This window comes from Pleurotus ostreatus (genome assembly GCF_014466165.1).
Source record: "Pleurotus ostreatus strain PC9 chromosome Unknown scaffold_3, whole genome shotgun sequence".
NCBI classification, from domain to species: Eukaryota; Fungi; Basidiomycota; class Agaricomycetes; order Agaricales; family Pleurotaceae; genus Pleurotus; species Pleurotus ostreatus.
The window spans coordinates 2,291,545-2,309,401 of record NW_023503158.1 but is presented as its reverse complement, the minus strand read 5'-3'; the positions used below and the strand labels follow the sequence as shown (position 1 = coordinate 2,309,401).

The 17,857-nt window shown below is 50.7% G+C and overlaps 6 protein-coding genes across 6 annotated transcripts; 3 read left to right on the top strand and 3 right to left on the bottom strand.

The window, feature by feature from the left end:
• Positions 1–41: 41 nt before the first annotated feature.
• SLA1 (cytoskeletal protein binding protein) lies at positions 42–4,222 on the top strand (the record flags this gene model as incomplete). The annotated part of the gene is made up of 11 exons (XM_036774930.1): positions 42–166; positions 222–303; positions 357–533; positions 585–635; positions 683–859; positions 909–1,520; positions 1,578–1,959; positions 2,009–3,808; positions 3,859–4,017; positions 4,071–4,097; positions 4,158–4,222. 11 exons carry the CDS (start codon positions 42–44, stop codon positions 4,220–4,222), a joined length of 3,657 nt encoding a protein of 1,218 aa, XP_036633432.1.
• A 53-nt stretch (positions 4,223–4,275) lies between these two features.
• Positions 4,276–10,831, bottom strand: SEC7 (guanine nucleotide exchange protein for ADP-robosylation factor; the record flags this gene model as incomplete). Its single annotated transcript, XM_036774929.1, has 20 exons — positions 4,276–4,416; positions 4,470–4,596; positions 4,645–4,786; positions 4,838–5,131; positions 5,183–5,383; positions 5,434–5,717; positions 5,768–6,095; positions 6,151–6,256; positions 6,310–6,483; positions 6,534–6,722; positions 6,771–6,873; positions 6,924–7,381; positions 7,434–7,753; positions 7,807–8,003; positions 8,056–8,177; positions 8,226–8,733; positions 8,784–8,968; positions 9,015–9,288; positions 9,338–9,484; positions 9,546–10,831. The coding sequence occupies 20 exons, from the start codon at positions 10,829–10,831 to the stop codon at positions 4,276–4,278; spliced, it is 5,586 nt and encodes a 1,861-aa protein (XP_036633431.1).
• Positions 10,832–11,479: 648 nt separating this feature from the next.
• PC9H_005353 (uncharacterized protein) lies at positions 11,480–12,501 on the top strand (the record flags this gene model as incomplete). Its single annotated transcript, XM_036774928.1, has 4 exons — positions 11,480–11,499; positions 11,657–12,031; positions 12,091–12,266; positions 12,320–12,501. The coding sequence occupies 4 exons, from the start codon at positions 11,480–11,482 to the stop codon at positions 12,499–12,501; spliced, it is 753 nt and encodes a 250-aa protein (XP_036633430.1).
• A 131-nt stretch (positions 12,502–12,632) lies between these two features.
• On the bottom strand, positions 12,633–14,030 carry DYS1 (Deoxyhypusine synthase; the record flags this gene model as incomplete). The annotated part of the gene is made up of 6 exons (XM_036774927.1): positions 12,633–12,698; positions 12,749–12,844; positions 12,902–12,931; positions 12,983–13,192; positions 13,244–13,717; positions 13,782–14,030. 6 exons carry the CDS (start codon positions 14,028–14,030, stop codon positions 12,633–12,635), a joined length of 1,125 nt encoding a protein of 374 aa, XP_036633429.1.
• Positions 14,031–14,059: 29 nt separating this feature from the next.
• Positions 14,060–14,554, top strand: PC9H_005351 (uncharacterized protein; the record flags this gene model as incomplete). Its single annotated transcript, XM_036774926.1, has 2 exons — positions 14,060–14,319; positions 14,371–14,554. The coding sequence occupies 2 exons, from the start codon at positions 14,060–14,062 to the stop codon at positions 14,552–14,554; spliced, it is 444 nt and encodes a 147-aa protein (XP_036633428.1).
• A 105-nt stretch (positions 14,555–14,659) lies between these two features.
• On the bottom strand, positions 14,660–15,417 carry PC9H_005350 (uncharacterized protein; the record flags this gene model as incomplete). Its single annotated transcript, XM_036774925.1, has 3 exons — positions 14,660–14,938; positions 14,990–15,200; positions 15,251–15,417. 3 exons carry the CDS (start codon positions 15,415–15,417, stop codon positions 14,660–14,662), a joined length of 657 nt encoding a protein of 218 aa, XP_036633427.1.
• Positions 15,418–17,857: the final 2,440 nt, after the last annotated feature.

Below are 17,857 nucleotides of genomic sequence, written 5' to 3'. Positions count from 1 at the left end.
AATTATACAAATAGTGACACCGCAATCTGTTCCGTATCTTCATGCCCTTCGACGAATATCTCGCTGTCCTCAAGGCCTCGTACGACTACGTCCCCCAAACAGACGAGGATGAAATAGCTATCAAGGAGAATCAGATCCTCTTTCTCGTTGAGAAGGTCGACGACGAGTGCGTTCTTGTTATCAACTTCACGTTGCCCATAACCGCAACTGAATCGACACAGCTGGTGGAAAGTAAAGATCAAAGGCAGCACCCAGGATGAAGACAGCCCTGTAGGCCTTGTACCTGCTGCATACGTTGAGCCAGTATGTCGTTTATCCCTGAGAGGATTCAAAGAGGTGTCTCATAAGCATCATAGGCCGACCACATATCGACCGTCAAGGCGCTCTACGACTACGATGCGGCAGCTAATGGCGAACTATCAATGAAAGAAGATGATATATTAGATGTCTACGCATCCGAGGAAGAGTGGCTACTGGTGCAGAGCAAAAGTAGTGGCGGAAAAGCCGGATACGTCCCAGGGAATTATGTAGAGGTACGTTCACCGAGTCCGTAGGTCCGAAGCCCGTACTCAGCTAGGGCTCAGACCATCAGCGACGACGAGGGCTCCGCTTCCTCTGCGCCGGCGCCGCCCACCGTACGTACTCCCTTGGAAGTCGGTGACCCATTGTTAATATCAAGCAGAACTCCCGGCCTATAAGTACCTACGTTGATCCTGCAGACCGTGTCGCATCTGCAAAGGTCACGGCCGACGACATAAAGACCTGGGCTGTATCTGAGATTGACAAGAAGGGCAAGAAGAAGAAGGGTACATTGGGCATAGGGAACGGGGCAGTGTTCTTCGCTAGCGAAGCCGACAAAGTACGCTCAGCTTATCGTTGAAAGCACTCATCATCTCATTTTCTTCAAGACACCAGTACAGCAATGGAAGACTTCGGATATCAATACTGCTACGATTGAGAAGTCTAAGCACATCCATGTCGACATAGGTGGCCCCAACCCGATCAATCTTCATTTCCACGTCGGTTCCAAGGACAATGCTGATGCCATCCGTGCGAAACTCGATTCTTCCAAACAACTTCATAGCGGTGCTCGACCTACCTCTCCCGAGGCCGAGCCCGAGGCCGCTGAACCAGACGCTCAAGACGATTCAGAGGCTTCGCGTCCTTCGGCACTACGCTCTGAGCCAAAGCCCAAGAAGAATGGAGCTTCCGTGCACTTTTCTCCTGCGTCGCCTGCCATCATCCCGCCTCGGGATTCAACTGACGACGAAGCGGATGAAGAGGAAGAGCCCGTACCATCGTATGCTACAAATGGGAAGCACGACGACCCAGCTCCCACCAGGACCACGAATGGTGATGATTCGGCTACCGTTCTGTATGATTTCGATGCAGATGGAGAGGATGAGCTATCAGTGAAAGAGGGCGAACAGTTGGTCGTCTTGGAGAAAGATGGAAATGATTGGTGGAAATGTCGAAATGCACAAGGCAAGGTCGGCGTGGTGCCTGCTTCATATCTTGAGGTGCGTCGGCGTTCCCGCTTGATGATGAGAGCTTACCACGATGTCACTCATCGTTAGTCCGAGTCTGGGCCCTCTACTGCTGCGGCCGATGACACCGAGGATGATGAAGCAAATCTTAGGGCAGAACAGGAAGCTAACGAGCGCGAAGAGGCACAACGACTGGAGAAGGAGAGACTGCAGAAAGAGAAGGACAGGAAAGAGAGGGTGGAGAAGGAGAAGGCTGAGCGGGAAAGAGCTGAACGCGATCGAAAGAAAGCAGAAGCTCAGCAACAAGCGAAGGCAGCAGCCGACGCGGCGGAGAAAGAACGAAGAAAGCGCAAGGAGGCTGCAGCGGCCCGCGCTGCCTCCCCTCCGTCAGAACCTCGGTCCTCCCGATCAGAGAGTACACGCGATTCGCCGCCCTCGACGCCAAATAGGTCTTCCTCTGAAAGGACAACGTGTAAGGTCTTTCTAATAAACCTGAGAGAACTATCTAATGACCATCGTAGTCCCTCCTGCCGACAAAACTCGTGTGTGGCATGATCGTACTGGCCAGTTCCGCGTCGATGCAGCTTTCCTTGGTTTCAGCAACGGCAAGCTACGGTTGCACAAGATCAACGGTGTTATTGTCGAAGTCCCCGCCGAGAAGATGTCTCCGGATGACCTGCGCTACGTCGAGAAAACGATGAAACGATCTAAATCCACTGGCGCTCGAATATCTGAGGATGATATTCCTCTTGCCATGCAACGCCCCAACGGCTCATCTTCAAGTTCGCGCCCGGTGCCTCCTCAAGGCCCGAAGAAGCCTAGAATAGATTGGTTTGATTTCTTCCTGGCCGCAGGATGTGACGTCGACGACTGCACGCGTTATGCCGCCGCTTTTGACAAGGACAAGATCGACGAAGCCATCTTGCCGGACATTACGGAAGGGACGATGCGCTCGCTGGGTCTGCGCGAGGGCGACATTATCCGCGTGAAGAAAGCCATAGAGAAACGGGTTCCAAGCAAGACAATTGGTACGCCTCTTGATCAAGTGCGCAGCGACGAAGAATTGGCCCGGCGTCTTCAAGCTGAGGAAAGCTCGGGGACGTCCAAGTCTCCCCCTAATCTGTTCTCAGCAGGCCCTGGTGGTGCTCTGAAGGCAACGCGTCGCGGTAGACCACAAGCAAGCAAAACGTTGCCGCAGACCGTTGATCTGAATACTATCGCAACTGTCTCAGATCAGATACAGCGCACGAGTTCTCCCCAGATGTTAAGCCCTGCTTCGCTGACGCCGTCGAGCATCCAGCCACCGCCCAGGTCTAGTTCAGCTCTTGCTACCAAGTCGAGCGGCTTTGACGATGACGCGTGGACCAACCGACCTAGTTCTACCAAGCCTGTTGCGCCAACTTCTCCCATCGCCGCGCCCGCACGAGCGCCATCCGCGCCGCCTCCACAAGCAGCAGCTCCTGCCCCGCCAGCTGCCCCTCCGGCGCCCGTCCCTCCAGCACCAGCGGTGGCACCAGCATCGACGTCCAGCGAAAGTCCAGCGAATTTGGCCAAGACAACCGAGGCCGACATCTTTGATCAACTTGCACGGTTGAGTGAGCTACGAAAACAATCTCAGCCCGTCGCTTCGCCGCCTCCCCCACCGCCTCCAGCACCTCTCGCGCCGCAGCACACCATGGTGCGTCCGGGGCCGTCGCCATCGCCCCTTGCGTTCTCGTCTCAGCTTGGACAGCTCCCCCAGGCCGGACAACCTTCTTTCCTGGGACAGCCTCAGCAGGGACAGTCTTCGCCACTAGGACTCCCTTCACTAAACCCAGTCTTCCAGCAACAGACCGGTTTCTTGCAAGCAACACCTTCTCCAGGACCCAGAGGACCCCTTGCGCCCGTTCCCGCCAACCAAAGCCTGCTACAACCACTCATTCCTACGCAAACTGGGTTCGGGGGCTTTGTTCCTGCTCGCCCCAACAACAATCCATCACCTTTCCAACCCCAGCAACAGCCACAGCAGCCGTCATTCCTGAATTCACAACCCACTTCGTTTGGTAATCCTCAACAACCTTCGTTCCTCAATACTCAACCTACTGGTTTCCAAGTAAACGCACAACCGCCTTCGTTTGTCAACACACAGCCTACCGGCTTCCAAGTCAACACACAGCAACCTTCGTTCTCAAATCCTCAGCCACCTTCTTTCGTCAATACTCAAGCTACTGGTTTCCCGGGAATGGGGTCGATCCGCCCTCAAGCTACTGGGATAGCAGGCTTTGGGCAGCAAATGCAAGGCAGCCCTTTCCAGAACAACAGTTTCGGACAGCTTCAACCGAGTTTGTATTCTCATCTCCTCATTTATTTACCATTCTTACGCATGAATCAGATCCAACTGGATTCAACCCTGGGTTTGGCCAGATACAGCAGTCTCCTCCGCCCTTACCCAACTCAAACGCCAATAACAATACATCACCAGCTAATATCTTTGCTCAAATGAAATCTGGGACTTTCGCTACGGAAAATGACTCCAACGCGCAGAATGCTGGTATGTGGTAATTCTACTTGAACTACGAGGTTCCGTTACTGAGATACCTTCAGATCGATACAATGCTTTGCGCACAAATCGTCAGTCCTCCTCTCCTCTCCTTAACTAAGGTCGATTATCCTAATTTAACTCCTTTACAGCTATCGCTGTACAACCCACCGGGTGGGGTGGATTACAGGGGAATTATACTGGTTTCCGCCAATAACCTGCTTTCTCGTGGAATCCAATGGATCATAATTATATTACAGTGCAAATAAGTCATGAGGTAGCCTCTATAATGCCTTGCGTATACCCCACTCGGACGAAATATGATTTGAGGCTTTCTCGGACGTCTGATGTGACATCGCGTGAAAGCAGCTCCGTTGCCAGAGGATAAGTGGCTGGCAGGTATCTGTGGAACTAATTTGCGAGATCGTTAGTGGTGTGGTTGCAGTCGAAGACAAGATGCTTACTGCTTTATCATCGAAATTGCAAAACCCGCCTAAAATTTCGGCGACAACAGGTGTCCACGCTATGATGTTTTTCCCTTGCGAATCTGGCCGTAGTTTACAATAATCCTGAACCACACCGAGTCCAAGCCTAAGAAAGCTGTGAGCAAATTAAAGCACGACGGGTGATGGTGCTTACGGCATTAATCGGTCAGCGATGCGAGGTCTGGCAGTCTGATGTTCTGGTCGGGGGTCATAGTACATTCGAAGCAGGACATGTACTAGCGTTGATGCACTGCTAGACTCTTGTTTGAGGAGATTCGGGAGGTGCTTCATGAACCCTATGCAATGATTAATGCTATGAAACTTCAATTCAGCGTACCACGACTTACCGACTTTCCAGAGACCCGTCCGAAGTTCCTTGTCTTCATTAAACATCCTCGCAAACTGATAGCTTTGGTCGAGCACCCCCATCAAGCGCAGTAGTTGGTCTGGGGGTATGGCTTGATATACCTCGTCATTTCTGAGCAGGTCGTTTGTGGTCTCGATGAGGTGTAACTGCAAGACACATTTTACAATGATCTGTCTGAAGATACGACGGCGATCGACAGCAGACGGCTTCGCTCCTTTGGATTCTTCAGCCGCTTGTGTCAACGGCGCGGGTAGAATCGTTTGCCCATTTGTCTCTGTCCTCCTAATATCATTCAAGGCCAATTGTTGAATGCGAAGAATCGTACCAGTTTCAGGAATCTCTTCTCCCGCTTCATCAATCTCAACCCTTAGCCGCTCGTCAAACAACTGGTGCGGTGTGGTTGTCTTGAAGAGTTTGACGAACGTCGTGATGATGCGCTCCCACTTCACGACACTGAGCTTGTTGATGTTGCCTTCCAACAGTCGTTGCAGGCAAGAGGTTCCAATACGGGCCAGAGTATCGTTCTCTGAAAGAAGGTAAGCCTTCGTGACTCTACGCCACGACCCCCGCACTCACCTTGACATATACAGACACACAATAGATCGAGAAGGCCGTCCAAAAATCTCTCCAATACATCGAAGTAATATGTATACAAGTCGATGAGATCTCGAAGTGCTTGTATCATGGTCGTTGACAACCAAACACTCATATCTTCTTGGGTGCTGAAGCGTGAGAGGTCTTGACTAGATTTGAGGACGGCGAAAATGGGGAAGAGAAGTTCTTGGCAAACCGTGTCCCAGAAATCGACTGGGTAGGACGATCCGTATGTCTTGAGAGTTGTGAACAGCGAGTCTAGAGCCCTGCAGAACGGTCAATGAGAGAAAGGCTACTCTATAAACTGGGGACGTACAGACGCCGGACTTCCAAGTCTTCACCATTCATGATGATGTCGTAGAAACTGAAGAGCACAGGGAACCAGAATCTAATCATAGGATCGTCCGCTGACGGATCCGGTTTTCCATCAGGCGTGAATGAGCATTCCGAGCACTCTAGCATGACAGGAATAACACCTCGAAGCATGGCGATGGCGAGGAGACTGATCTTTTGGTACTTGCTCACTTTACAGAATTCTGTTATACAAACAGTCATATCTGCAAAGGCGCCGTAACGCACGATGGCCGGGAAGTGGTCCTTATTCAAACGAGTGACGATCTCGAAAGCGGAGTTAGCGATCCGTTCTACAAATGGTGATGAGCAACCTAGTTTCCGTATGTATGTCAAGGCCGAATTTACCTGTTAGTACCTTCGACGCAGCAGAAAAGACACCAAACATTGTCCGCCAGCCAGATCTCATGTTTTGAACTCGTGCCTGAATCATTTGCTGAAGGCATTGTAACACCTGCGTCATCGAGCTTCAGAACGGGATCCAGACAAAAATAAATAATCACAAACCATGTCGCGGACTTCAGGGTTCTGATTATGCACCATAGTGTACTCGAAGGGTTTAAGGAAGTCCTTTTGGAACTTGAAATGGGGGAGCTCTTCCTTCTCCAAGAACCTCATAGCAAGTTGACGGAGGGAGTCGAGAGCAAAGAATCCAACATGTGGATTATTATGACAACACACCTTCCCCGCTTTAGATTGACCAATCACAGCACCAAGTAAACACAACTCACTTGATTGAAGTGCTCTCCCAATATATCCCATAGGTTCGACCACTCGAGACGAATACGGTTCATATTGTAGTAAGAGATCTCGACCAGTTTTTGCAAACTAAATAGTCGTGGTTGTTGTGAAAGGCCTGAGGATTGGATCTCTTCCCAAGAAACATCGCTCAATGCTTGGACGAAGTCGACAATCGCCGTCTAAGCCAGGGGTCAGTATAAGGGTCGGCGTTGTGAAGAAGTTCGTACTCCGGAAAGGTAGTGACTGAGAGAGAACACCATGTCCGCCGCTACGGTAATATGTCTTGATCGACTTTCGTTGGCGAGTTCTTCGTTAAGTTTTTTCGTGCGACTAATGAAGTAAATGAGAACCAAAGAAACGAACAAGTCAGAGGAACAAACCCTTTCTTTGGCTCTGGCAAATCCACGCCGCTACTAATCAACTGCATATGTTCAAGTTGACTAACACAGGTCAGAACCTCGTGCCAAGATCCTTTCAGGTTGTTGCCCTCGGTCACAGCGATGTCAAGCAGCGTCTTGATAGCCTCCATATTTTTTGTTTTCATTTCCCCAAGGTTGTTCAAGAAGGTAAACTTGGCGAGAGTCGTCACAAAAGCATTTCTTTCTAGCTCAAGCCCGAAGAAGCAGACTATCCGAATGGCGCTTTTGAAGCCGTCTAAGCACAGTTCGACGACCTCCAGATCGTCCGTATCTTGCAGTGGTCCTGAAAGACCCGCGAGGAATGGGATCCAAGCGACTTCGAACATGGGGCGAACGTGAATGAAGTGGGACGCGCTGAAGAATTGTTCGCCGTGCTTAGATCCTTTGCGTTGTGACCGTACCATGGTTTTGAAGAGAGCCTATCCGCATGCCGTTGAGCGACCATTCCCGAAAAAAGAAAGTGAAATGTACCTCTGTCTTGTTCGCCATACCATTCGATTGGACGACATACGCTTCCTTCTGGAGATCTCTTCCCACATTCGCCAGCGCGTTGGCGAGTCCAGACCCAGAGACGGCAATACTCGGACTATCAACTTCATCCTTCATCTTGATCTCGTTATTCACAATATCGTCGTAGATAGTATGGAGGAATTCCTCGGGAAGGTCGGAATTGTCGTTAATCCCCCGGTTGTTCTTAACGAAGTCGGCCTTTGTCATGCGCTTCTTGACTTGCGGGTTATGAGCATCCGTATTGAGCAAGATGACCGAATAGGCTAATACGTATGCACCATCTATAGAATATACATCAACAACAGAAGCCTGTTGTTTGTCTTGGAACACATACCGGCATTAGCAAAGTCTGATTGTGGGTTGCCTGCAATAAACCGTTCGGCAAATTTCAACATATATCGATCGATTTTTTGAGCTTCTCCGGGGAGACGGAAGGACTGCAGGAATAATCGCAAGGCATCTACGAAGGGAAGGTTCTTGAAATCCAGACGGTCGACGAAAGCATGCATGATAGCGATGTTTTCTTCTTCTCTGTGCACAGGATGTTGAGATACATGGGCGACAAAAAGTATGAGAAACTTACCCCTCTCCAAGGTATTCACCTATCATTGCCTTACTCAGTCCATCCGTGCTTAACAGAAAGTCGGCGATGTCCAGCGGAGCTTTACTCGGGATGAGGCCATTGTCAATCAAGAATTGAATGCCCTAACTCAAACGTTACGATACTAACCCACGGACAATCAAACCACCTACGCGCTTGGGTTTGAAGTTGAACTTCTTGATACCTTCTAGCAGTATAGTCTTCTTCTGCTTCGCGCTCTCAAACTTGGTAGGATCGTCGGAAAGGTCAGGGGTGGGTAGCCGGAAATTATCAACGCTTGCACCCGCCGTCGAGAGCCTACTGCTTGCTGTATCACCCATCCCGCTGTCGGACTTGATATCCTCCCCTGTCTGTGATCGTAAGGATGCTGCCGTCAGTGCATCGTCAGAAACCTTGCTGGCAGTTCCCCAGGACACGAGGGATCTCAACACCGTTACCAGGCATTCTAGCCCCTGTCTCTTCAACTGCCCCTCTGAAAGCCCAAGTACCGAAGTATCCATGGATCCTGAGACCGTGAGGGAAGGGGTGGCGAGTTGGACATGCGCGCCTGGCCCATGGGACTTTGTCGTAGGAGTAACCGCAGGGCTTGTGGCTGGGTCGTTTGGCTTGAGATTCGCTGATGCTGGGTGAGATGCGATCTTGGAAATGATGTTCATAAGGCTAGGGGGTGGTTAGGGACGAGACTACACACGAATGTCCTTAAAACTTACTGCTCGTAGATGTTGTCGGCGGCATCGCTGTCACAGTCGTAGTTGAGGTATATTTCAACTAAAGCCTGGGGCTCTTGGCACAGCCTAGAAAGCATAGCCAAAATGACCGACTTTTGCTTGAGGGAAGACGTCTTCATCTCGAGGATAGGAACAAAGATCTCGTGGAGAAGTACTTCAATCTCTTTCTACGATAAAATTAGATATGCTTCCATTCGAAAACGTAGCACCAACCTTTAACTTGGTTCGCATTCCAGAAAGAACTCGCCAAAAGATCTCCACGCTGACTTCGAACACTTGAGGCACTGAGCTGACCGCATTTCGACTCAAACAGAGGCAAAGATATTGGTTGACGGCTTGGATAAACGTAGTCGCTTCGTGATGCGAACTCGAGTAGATCATAGCAGAAGGGTCCACGAACAACGCCATATGTGAGTCCAAGACGGTCAGAACAAGGTGGAGAGACAGTAGTTTCGACCTCATGGCATGAGATTTGAGGTCCCGTTCACTGATGTCCAGTCAGATCCCTCTAGCTAACGTAGATTCATACGACACACCTTTCATTATTGAGTGGTTTCATGGTCAGCTTACATAGCGCACGGAACACAAGGAAAGCGTCTTTGATGAAGAGATCGTTGACGGTAAGTTCCCGACCTGCAGGTTCTGGTGGTTCCTCCAAGGACTGACGCGTTGCGGGATCGGGACTACTTCAGGGACGAGTTGGACTTAGACGAGAATAGCATATTCAAGTTGCGAACAACTCACGAAGACTTCGTCTGCTCATCATTTTCTTCTGTCGAAACATTCTGAGAGGACTCGCTCGCTGGCTCCTGCTCGCCGGCAAGTCGTTGGGATGTAATATTCGGAGAAGAACTCGAACTGAAGTTCTCCATCCTTGGGGACGGTGTAAACACAGACCTCGATTGGGGAGACGGAAGGTCGGAAGGAGCCACGTTACCCGCAGCGTTATATTTGCATCGAGTGAATATGTGATGCACCATTTGGGTAAGGCCACCCTGGGCAACCATTTGGTTCACAGGATCGTTGCTAAGCAGAAATACGTTGTACACCGTTCTGACTGCTTTAAGGAGCGAGGAGTGATGCACGAGGGTGGTGGGGGAGAGAACCATGGAAAGCAGAGCCTTCACAATCTGTAGCGACACCGTCTCTGGTGTCGTTTCGGTGTGACAAGAAGTGATCGTATGGGTTACGATGTCTACCAGAGAAGGTGGCGAGAGGCTAGCCTGAGAGTCCGAGGGGCCAGCTGGACGAGAAGGATGGGGGGAACCCGGTGGAGACGAGAGTGAAGGCAATGAATCATCGTGATCGGCGAAGAAGGAATAAGACACCAGTTTCGAAATACAGTCCAAACTTGCGATCATGAGCTTTTCGTTCCGCGTCTCGCATGCTAACCTTAACGGTTCAAGAACTTCTCTCGGATGGTCTGCACCCTGGTTAGAGCGCACCAGTTCCAAGGCATGTTGAGTGCTTTCACGGAGGGATGCCGACTTCTTAGCTTCCTTGGATGCTGCTATGGTTTCTAATGCCGTAGAGACAAGCACAACAGAGACGCTGTGGCCTTTGGATATGGTCATAGACCGCTTGTGTGTCGATGATACGGAAGGTGCAAGTGACGGCGTACCGGGGGTCGACGATCGTGAGACAGGGTGTCCATTGGTCGAGATATCATCGAAAGGTGGAGGGCGACGAGGGGTGGTTGGACCTTGTGGAGGTTCCTCCGCGGGTGGGGCTGGTTCATGCTTCGACGGTGGCGGTGGGGGAGTCGGTGAAGTTGGAGACGCTTCGGGTGTTGCCTGGTCGCCTTCGACTTGCGGTTCGGCGACGCGCGCGTCGCCGTTCGATGAGGGAAGCGTAGGCACGCTACCTGCTACATGTTCCTCCTCTTTCACCGTCTGCGAACTTCTCTCAAGAACGTCTTCGCCGTCAACTTGACTTGGGACGTCCTTGTCAATGTAAATCGCGGGCGCTGGCTCGACGGGCGGAGGTGAAGTTGGGAGCGGGATAGAGAGCGCTGCGTCGTCGTCTACCATTCCGAATGCTGCCCGAGCGTGTGAGGAAATCCGGAGGGCAATACAGACCTTGGATGGGAGTTTGGTGCAGAATTGGTGTACGGTACAGTCCCTAGTAAATGCACACGTGAGCCGCGCGTCAGTATGGAACTCAGGAGATTCAGGAGTAACAGGGGACCTACTGGTGAAAGCAGTACCTTCCCTCGTCCGACGATGGTGGTAGGATTGCTTCGCCATTACTATACCGTTCCCCATGTTGTCGTCTGCCCACACTGCTGAGATGTCTTACCTGCCAAAAGAAGTGTCTCTTGAAGTTGTGAGCAGTAATCAATAGCTTGGTCATCGGTGTACCATGTCGTTTCAGGGCAAAGGTGATGGACAGAGTACGGAATGTTCCGAATACGCTGCCTCGACCATGTTTATTTAATGAAAAAGGCGTGTGCATACAAGAAACGTGCATTAGCATTGGCCTGGAACAATACAATAGGGGACATAATCGAGGCAACTGCGTCGCCCACTAAGGTGGCTAATTAGGCATGGGGGATCAATCGACGCCTGCAAGGTGCAATGAGGAATAATTGAGGCCACAAAGCCATCTCCCCACATCTACCCCATGAGTTAGTGTGACGGCAGACTGATGCCTGTTTCTGTAGGAAATACTGACCATATATGTCCCCTTTGCCCAGCAGGTACGGCTTAAAAGCGTTGCTTGAGTCAGTGCAGCTACTACCTATAATTTCAATTCCACAACTTTCGCAATGATGCCCGTACGTCAACAGCGGTATCTTGCTCAGGCAGCGCTGACATGTAAATATACCAGAGGCCACATCATCGCAACTCACCGAGACCATCAAGGGCAGAACGCTTCTACCTGGCTGAGCTTGCTGGAGAAGCCGAGCGATATGAAGACGTCGTAGCTCAAATCAAAGATATGATGGGAAGCTATAACGCCCGCCTCACCATCGAGGAACGCAACCTCTTATGCGTCGCGTACAAGAACATGACGAACAATCTGCGCAATAGCTGGCGGATAGTCGACACCCTCGAACAGATGCAACGAATCCGCGATGGCGACAAACGACATCTTGAACTCACACGCATCCAACGGGGCCGGATCGAAACCGACCTCACAAACTTATGCAAGGAAATCGTATCCCTCCTGGAGCAAAAGCTAATACCTGCGGCAAAACGAGGCGAAGAGTCTGTGTTCTACTCGAAGATGTCAGTCCCCTTCATATTTCCCTATGGGTAACTCACTTGACGCACACTGTGTAAAACAGGAAGGGCGATTACTATCGCTACCTCGCGGAGTTCTCTCAGACGGAGGATAGGGATAAATACGCTGACTCGTCCTTGAACGCCTACAAACTCGCATATAAACACGCCTTAGCCACGTTGGAGCCAGTCCATCCCACGAGGTTAGGCCTCGCGCTCAATTTCTCCGTGTTCTACCACGGTGAGTACCGCAGCTTACGCACCTTCAGTGGTTGGCTGAAATCGGTCAACCAGATGTCCGAAAGAGCCCAGAACGAGCGTGCCATCTAGCCAAGAGCGCATTCGACGACGCCGTAATGTCACTGGATACATCAGATCCTGACGTAGGACAGAATCTACGCGACTCTCTGATGATACTCCAGCTATTGAAGGATGACCTGGTCTTATGGGCGACAGAGATGCAAGACGGCGATTGATGTCTGAACATCTTTCCGCCTTGTATGAGCCGGTGTGAGTTCCGTTATCTTGGTCCGAAGTCATTTAGTGATAGTAGAGGGTTTAGTGCATTACTAACATTGTCATTATGCATTCTCTGTATCCCGATTCGCTAGTCGCCGCTGGCAAACGTTCCAGCAACCAGTAAGGGGAAAACGAGGGTTGCATCCGCGTAAACCTGATGGCCTCTTATCAAGTACCGAAATAAAGCATGGAGTCCTTGCCTACCTTTACGGCTTGTGCGTCAGCACGTATCTTCCCCCAGGAAACGGCTTCGTCCGGTCGTGCGCCAGAATCAGATCCATCAAATTCTTGTCCTGTGTTCTACGCCTCATGTGTCAGAACGTTGTTCGTTCGTAGAAGGCGAGAGAAGCAAATCACAATGAACACTGAGTAATCGGCCCCATTGCGCTAAAACCAGCCATCAGTCACAGGGTCCTAGAAATATACTGAACAGCGCACGATGAGCATCGCGTTCGCAATCTGATGCTTGCAGACACCGCCTCCCAAAACGATCATACCAGCCTTGCGCGACGTTCTGGACAGTTCATTGAGCTCACGGATGTCGCGGACAATATCGAGAATCAGGCCAGGAGATTTGAAAGAGTGGAAATATATCATGTCTCCGATGGATCCGTCAGTCAGCGCGGGACAGAACACGGGAATATCGTTCTAGATACACTCGTAAACCCCTGCCTGATCGTTCTAGCAAGTCACGCTAACCTTATATGCCCAGTAGTAGACCGATTCCTCGTTGTTGACCTCTTTACCAAGTCTACGAATGAACGACCTGGGGGACCATACTTCACCCGTTTCCTTCTGCTCTTGAAGCATCGTGTCCAGGATCGGCATAAGCCAGTCTTCAAACTTGCAGTAGTTGTCGTTGGGTACAACAAGATTCCCAATGCGATTCATGCCTCGTTTACGCAGATCAGCCCCGTCCAGGTGAAAGTCAGCGAGGTACGTTTGACCCAAGCACTTGATGAAGTCTTCTTCGATGCCCCCTGCCGTAGTCACGATCGCAGAAACATGCTTGTGTTTAACCAAGTACAAGAATATCTCCCGCAGTCCGGACGATATTAAGTTGGATGTGTAACCCAGAAAAACGTTGCATTTTATTTGAGATCTGACTTCGTTCGAGGTGAATTCTTCGAGTTCATCCTCAGCAACGGGGTCGTCGGATAGTCTCCATTTCCTCTACAGATAATGATCAGACCGTTGTTTTGGCTTGGGCACATAGATAACCTGCCATGTTATTGACGATTTCGATGGCTTTACCCAGACTTTGTGCTTGGAATCCTATTCTTGAGTAGGTCCCTAGAAAGTCTTGGAGCGTATGACTCTTCTCAAAGTTTGGACCCTTGACGGATACAGCATCAGAAGGAACGGGTTCGGAAGGCTGGAGGACCGCAGCAGAAGCACCACTGGGAATCATCTCGACGTTATGGTTCAGAATATTTCGACGGAGTATGAAGCCAAACTTCAAGAAGGAACGATCGATCAGGGGCATATAAGCGCCAAAAACGTTCAGGTCATTCTATGTTCGCAGCGTTCAAGCACACACATACCTTGTGGTCGCGGCATGTCTCTACGTGCACGCCCACGGCGCGCAGTCTCGTTATCTCCATCCTTTCCAACCACCCTGAGGGTCTCCGCAGCCCCCAAATCTTCGAAGAAGCTTTGGCTAAAAACATAACCATAGACGCGGATGAGCTTGCTGCCAATGGGCTGGGACAACAACGACTACCTGCGGGTGTACCCGGTGTACCCTATCCAGATCATCCAATCCGGTCCATGAAGTGAGTCATCTAGAACACTGATATCACAACACGCTCACCGGACATACCCAGATACCTGAAGAAAGTCGTACTGGAAGACTTGAAAGCCCAGAAGTTGGCAGTAAAATTTCATGTCCCAAGTGAGACTCCGACGCATATCTATGTGAACAAGAAGGGGAAGCTACGGAAACACCTGCGGCAGGGTGAATGGCGATGGAAGCTTCGCGACAGCACCGAGGGCACAGAAACTCCGTAGAATCCTTGTGTGTATTATTTCTACTATGATTGACTTCTAATACACATATCGCTATATGAGTTTACTGTGGCCATGTACTTTATGAGTGTATCGTTCGCTGTCGTATCACTCCCGTCCAGGACCGTATACCGCCAAGCAACGCTCTTCGAAGGCGCGCACCATGAGCTTAGAAACTTGTCCGAAGAATGCAGCGGAAATGGACGCGTGAAGGGGACTCGCGAACGCGTATGTCAGATCCAGCGAGACCAGACTGGGCGAAGCGTGTTCGTCTGTCGCATCGTTTGAAGGGATGCCACCGTGACGGGGAGAAGTGGGGGGTACGGGCTGGAATTGCCATAGTGTAGTCAGAGTTTTGAAAAGTGGACTCGAAGAGGATGCATCGGCCTGGCCGCGATATAGTAAACTCAATCAAAGAGGCGAGAGGATTTGACGCACCTGAACGAATTCATACGGTTTACATGTCACTTTACTGACGTAGCTTTCTTGATACACGAGGAAGCCAACGCTTAATTCCGCGTCCATCGTAGTGGGTTTCGTCCTATCGCCTCGTGAAGAGTGTAGTATCCGTGATCCCGTGCAGAATGGCACGAAGAGTGGGTAAGATTCCACATTAGCCACGACCTCATACAGCTGGCGTCGATTGTAACTACCAATCAGTCAGCATCGATTCGATGACGGTAGAATCCGGGACCCAACGGTAGAATTTTGCGTTCATGGTACTTCTGGGGTTCAGGGTTGCTGTCAGCATTGACGAAGGGACTCAATGAAGATAAGTCTGGGAGCCCAAAGAGCGTTCGTCTACATGGAAGATGGGATCGGAAGAAGTGGGAATTGGCACAGCGACCAGGGTGCAACTTGAACATGTCGGAGAGAAGATACAAATGGGCGCTTATTTAAACTACTTAGCCGTGGTGTCAACCCTCAAAACATCATCTATGATACGTTACGTTACGTACCTACGCGGGACGCTAATAGTCGCAGAACATATGGCATCGTTCGCGCTAGAGCTCACCTGAGCTCAGGCGCCGATAAGCCGTGGTGGATTCTTATCAGGTGTTCGGCGTATTCATGACAAACGTCCAACCCAACGGAAGGCCTTGAGGACACATGTCCATGGCGGAACATCTCACTTATCTGATGCGTACCCAAAGGAGGGCGACCGTGCCCTCAATGTTGGCGGAGAAACGGTAGACCGGTACTCACTAACAGGAACTAAATCCGCTCCGAGGGCTGAAAAGAGAACGCCGTTTCCACAGAAGCAAGCTATCATATTCGGTCTTTGGAACCCTAAAACACTGGTTAATTTAGCCACTAAAATCTCCGTTTTCAGGACATTCCCGTGCAATCTATGATGCCGCGTGAGCCAGTTGTGAAATGAGACCACGATGCACCTTACATGGCCCTCCTGCTGGCACTTGTAGCAAGTCTTGGTCTTATTGACATTGGACGATACTCCGGCAATAGAATCATTGACCGTAGTCCCAGGCGCAGCAAGGCAGTCCCTGAGGGATAAAATTAGGGTACATGTATACGGAGAACGACAGATACTTACCTAGCCATGTGGTTGGGTCCGCCGCAGCGATAACACTTTACAGGGGGCAAGGTAGACGTATTGAGGGCACGGCCCGGCGGGGGGGCACGAGATGCAAAAGCAGATCCAGCAACTCCGGCTGGACCACCGGTGCAATTGCGAGCAAAATGGCCAAATCGGCCGCAAGTCTTTCTCAAGGTAAATGGTATGAAGTCCAATGAGACAGAGGGAAACTCACATAGCATTTCCCACTACCGGAGGCCTGTTGTACCCGTAAGTTAGGACACTCTGCCTGAATGTGACCGACGCCTCCGCAAGAATAGCACTGTTTTCCGGAAAAAGTGCGAGGGGCCGTGCAGGCGGAGGATTCATGTCCTGGCTGGCGACAGTTGTAGCACAATCTCTGCTCGGAGGTACAATTCTCGGCAATGTGTCCGACTAAGAAGCAATATGATCGATAAGCAGCGAAAAATATAGAAGACTGCGGGATGAGCGTACGATTTCCACATTTGAAGCAACCCTTCCTTGAAATTTGGAACGCCATTCTCAAACCCTAACTTCGTGACTGATAACGCGAGGCTGAGCCAGATATGTATAGAACAGCGTACGTACTGACCTTCACTTCTCCCTCTGCCTGCTAACTACAAACTTCTCTGCCTCCTCCGTATAACGAGGACGTCAGCAAGTGATGGTGGTACGGGCAAAGAAGATTTGTGGCGATGTGAAAACCCATTCAATGGCGATTATGTAAAATATTGAACTCCGATGTTCAGCAATTCCTCCTTCGCGGTTACGAAGCTGCTGGGACGAAGCTCTTCTCGCAATCTAGCTGGCCGTGTGGGTGCTCATTTACGCCTCATTCTGGGGTGATGGCTGGGGTTACCGCTCGCCAGGCCCCCGAGATCTCCTGGATCTGTCTCAGGACTGCGTACGGATATCGCCTATCGATCGTGAAGCCTAGCGGAGTGTGTCTGGTGCACGTACCTGTCGCCACCGATGCTATATAAGCAGAGCGGTAATGCTCTCTTTCTGCACACTGCGAACACCCTTGTAGCAGTCGGTTCCATTGCTACTTTGTCCCGCGAGGAGGCAAGCACCTCATTTCTTCCTCTCGAATCCCCCTCCTTACTGATCTTGTTGTTAGCCCTCGAACCTCCCAGCGTTCAGGCGACCTTCGGTTGATCGCGTCCATCGCGCTTCTTGTTAGGGTGACAAGTGACTTCTCTTGAGGTGCGCCTTCTATAGAGCAGTCAATGCAAACCTGAACTAACCGTATTGTCTATCCCACAGACGTGTATGACGGCTGAGGAGACGCCGTTCATCATCCTAACAACAAGCGTCGTAACGAGCGAGCGAAGCATGGCTTCACGTATGGGAGGGGGGTTTCCCCGGCCTTGCCATCGTGGCGTTATCACGACAATCACTTATGCCGATCGAGGGCACTTGGGACATCGTTTCGCGTGTTTTTAACATTAGTGAAGTACCTACCCCATTCCTTGTGTCGAGTTAAAGTTTGGTACTTCATCATCATATCAACTTTCGTTATTTGCTCAGCATCTGTCAGTAAGCCCCTGTACGCGTTCGGTACAACAGCACCCTGACGCTTGTGTAACTCAAACCCCTCGACCGATCGTATCCAACAAGCCTTGAGCTTGCCACTTAGCTCAAGAATAACCTTAGCCTCCCGGCGTAAGTGAGGGTTGATAGCGCTGCCTGCTTCTTAACCCACGGGGTCTCTGACCAGTCGTAAATGACTAACATAAGGTTTGGGC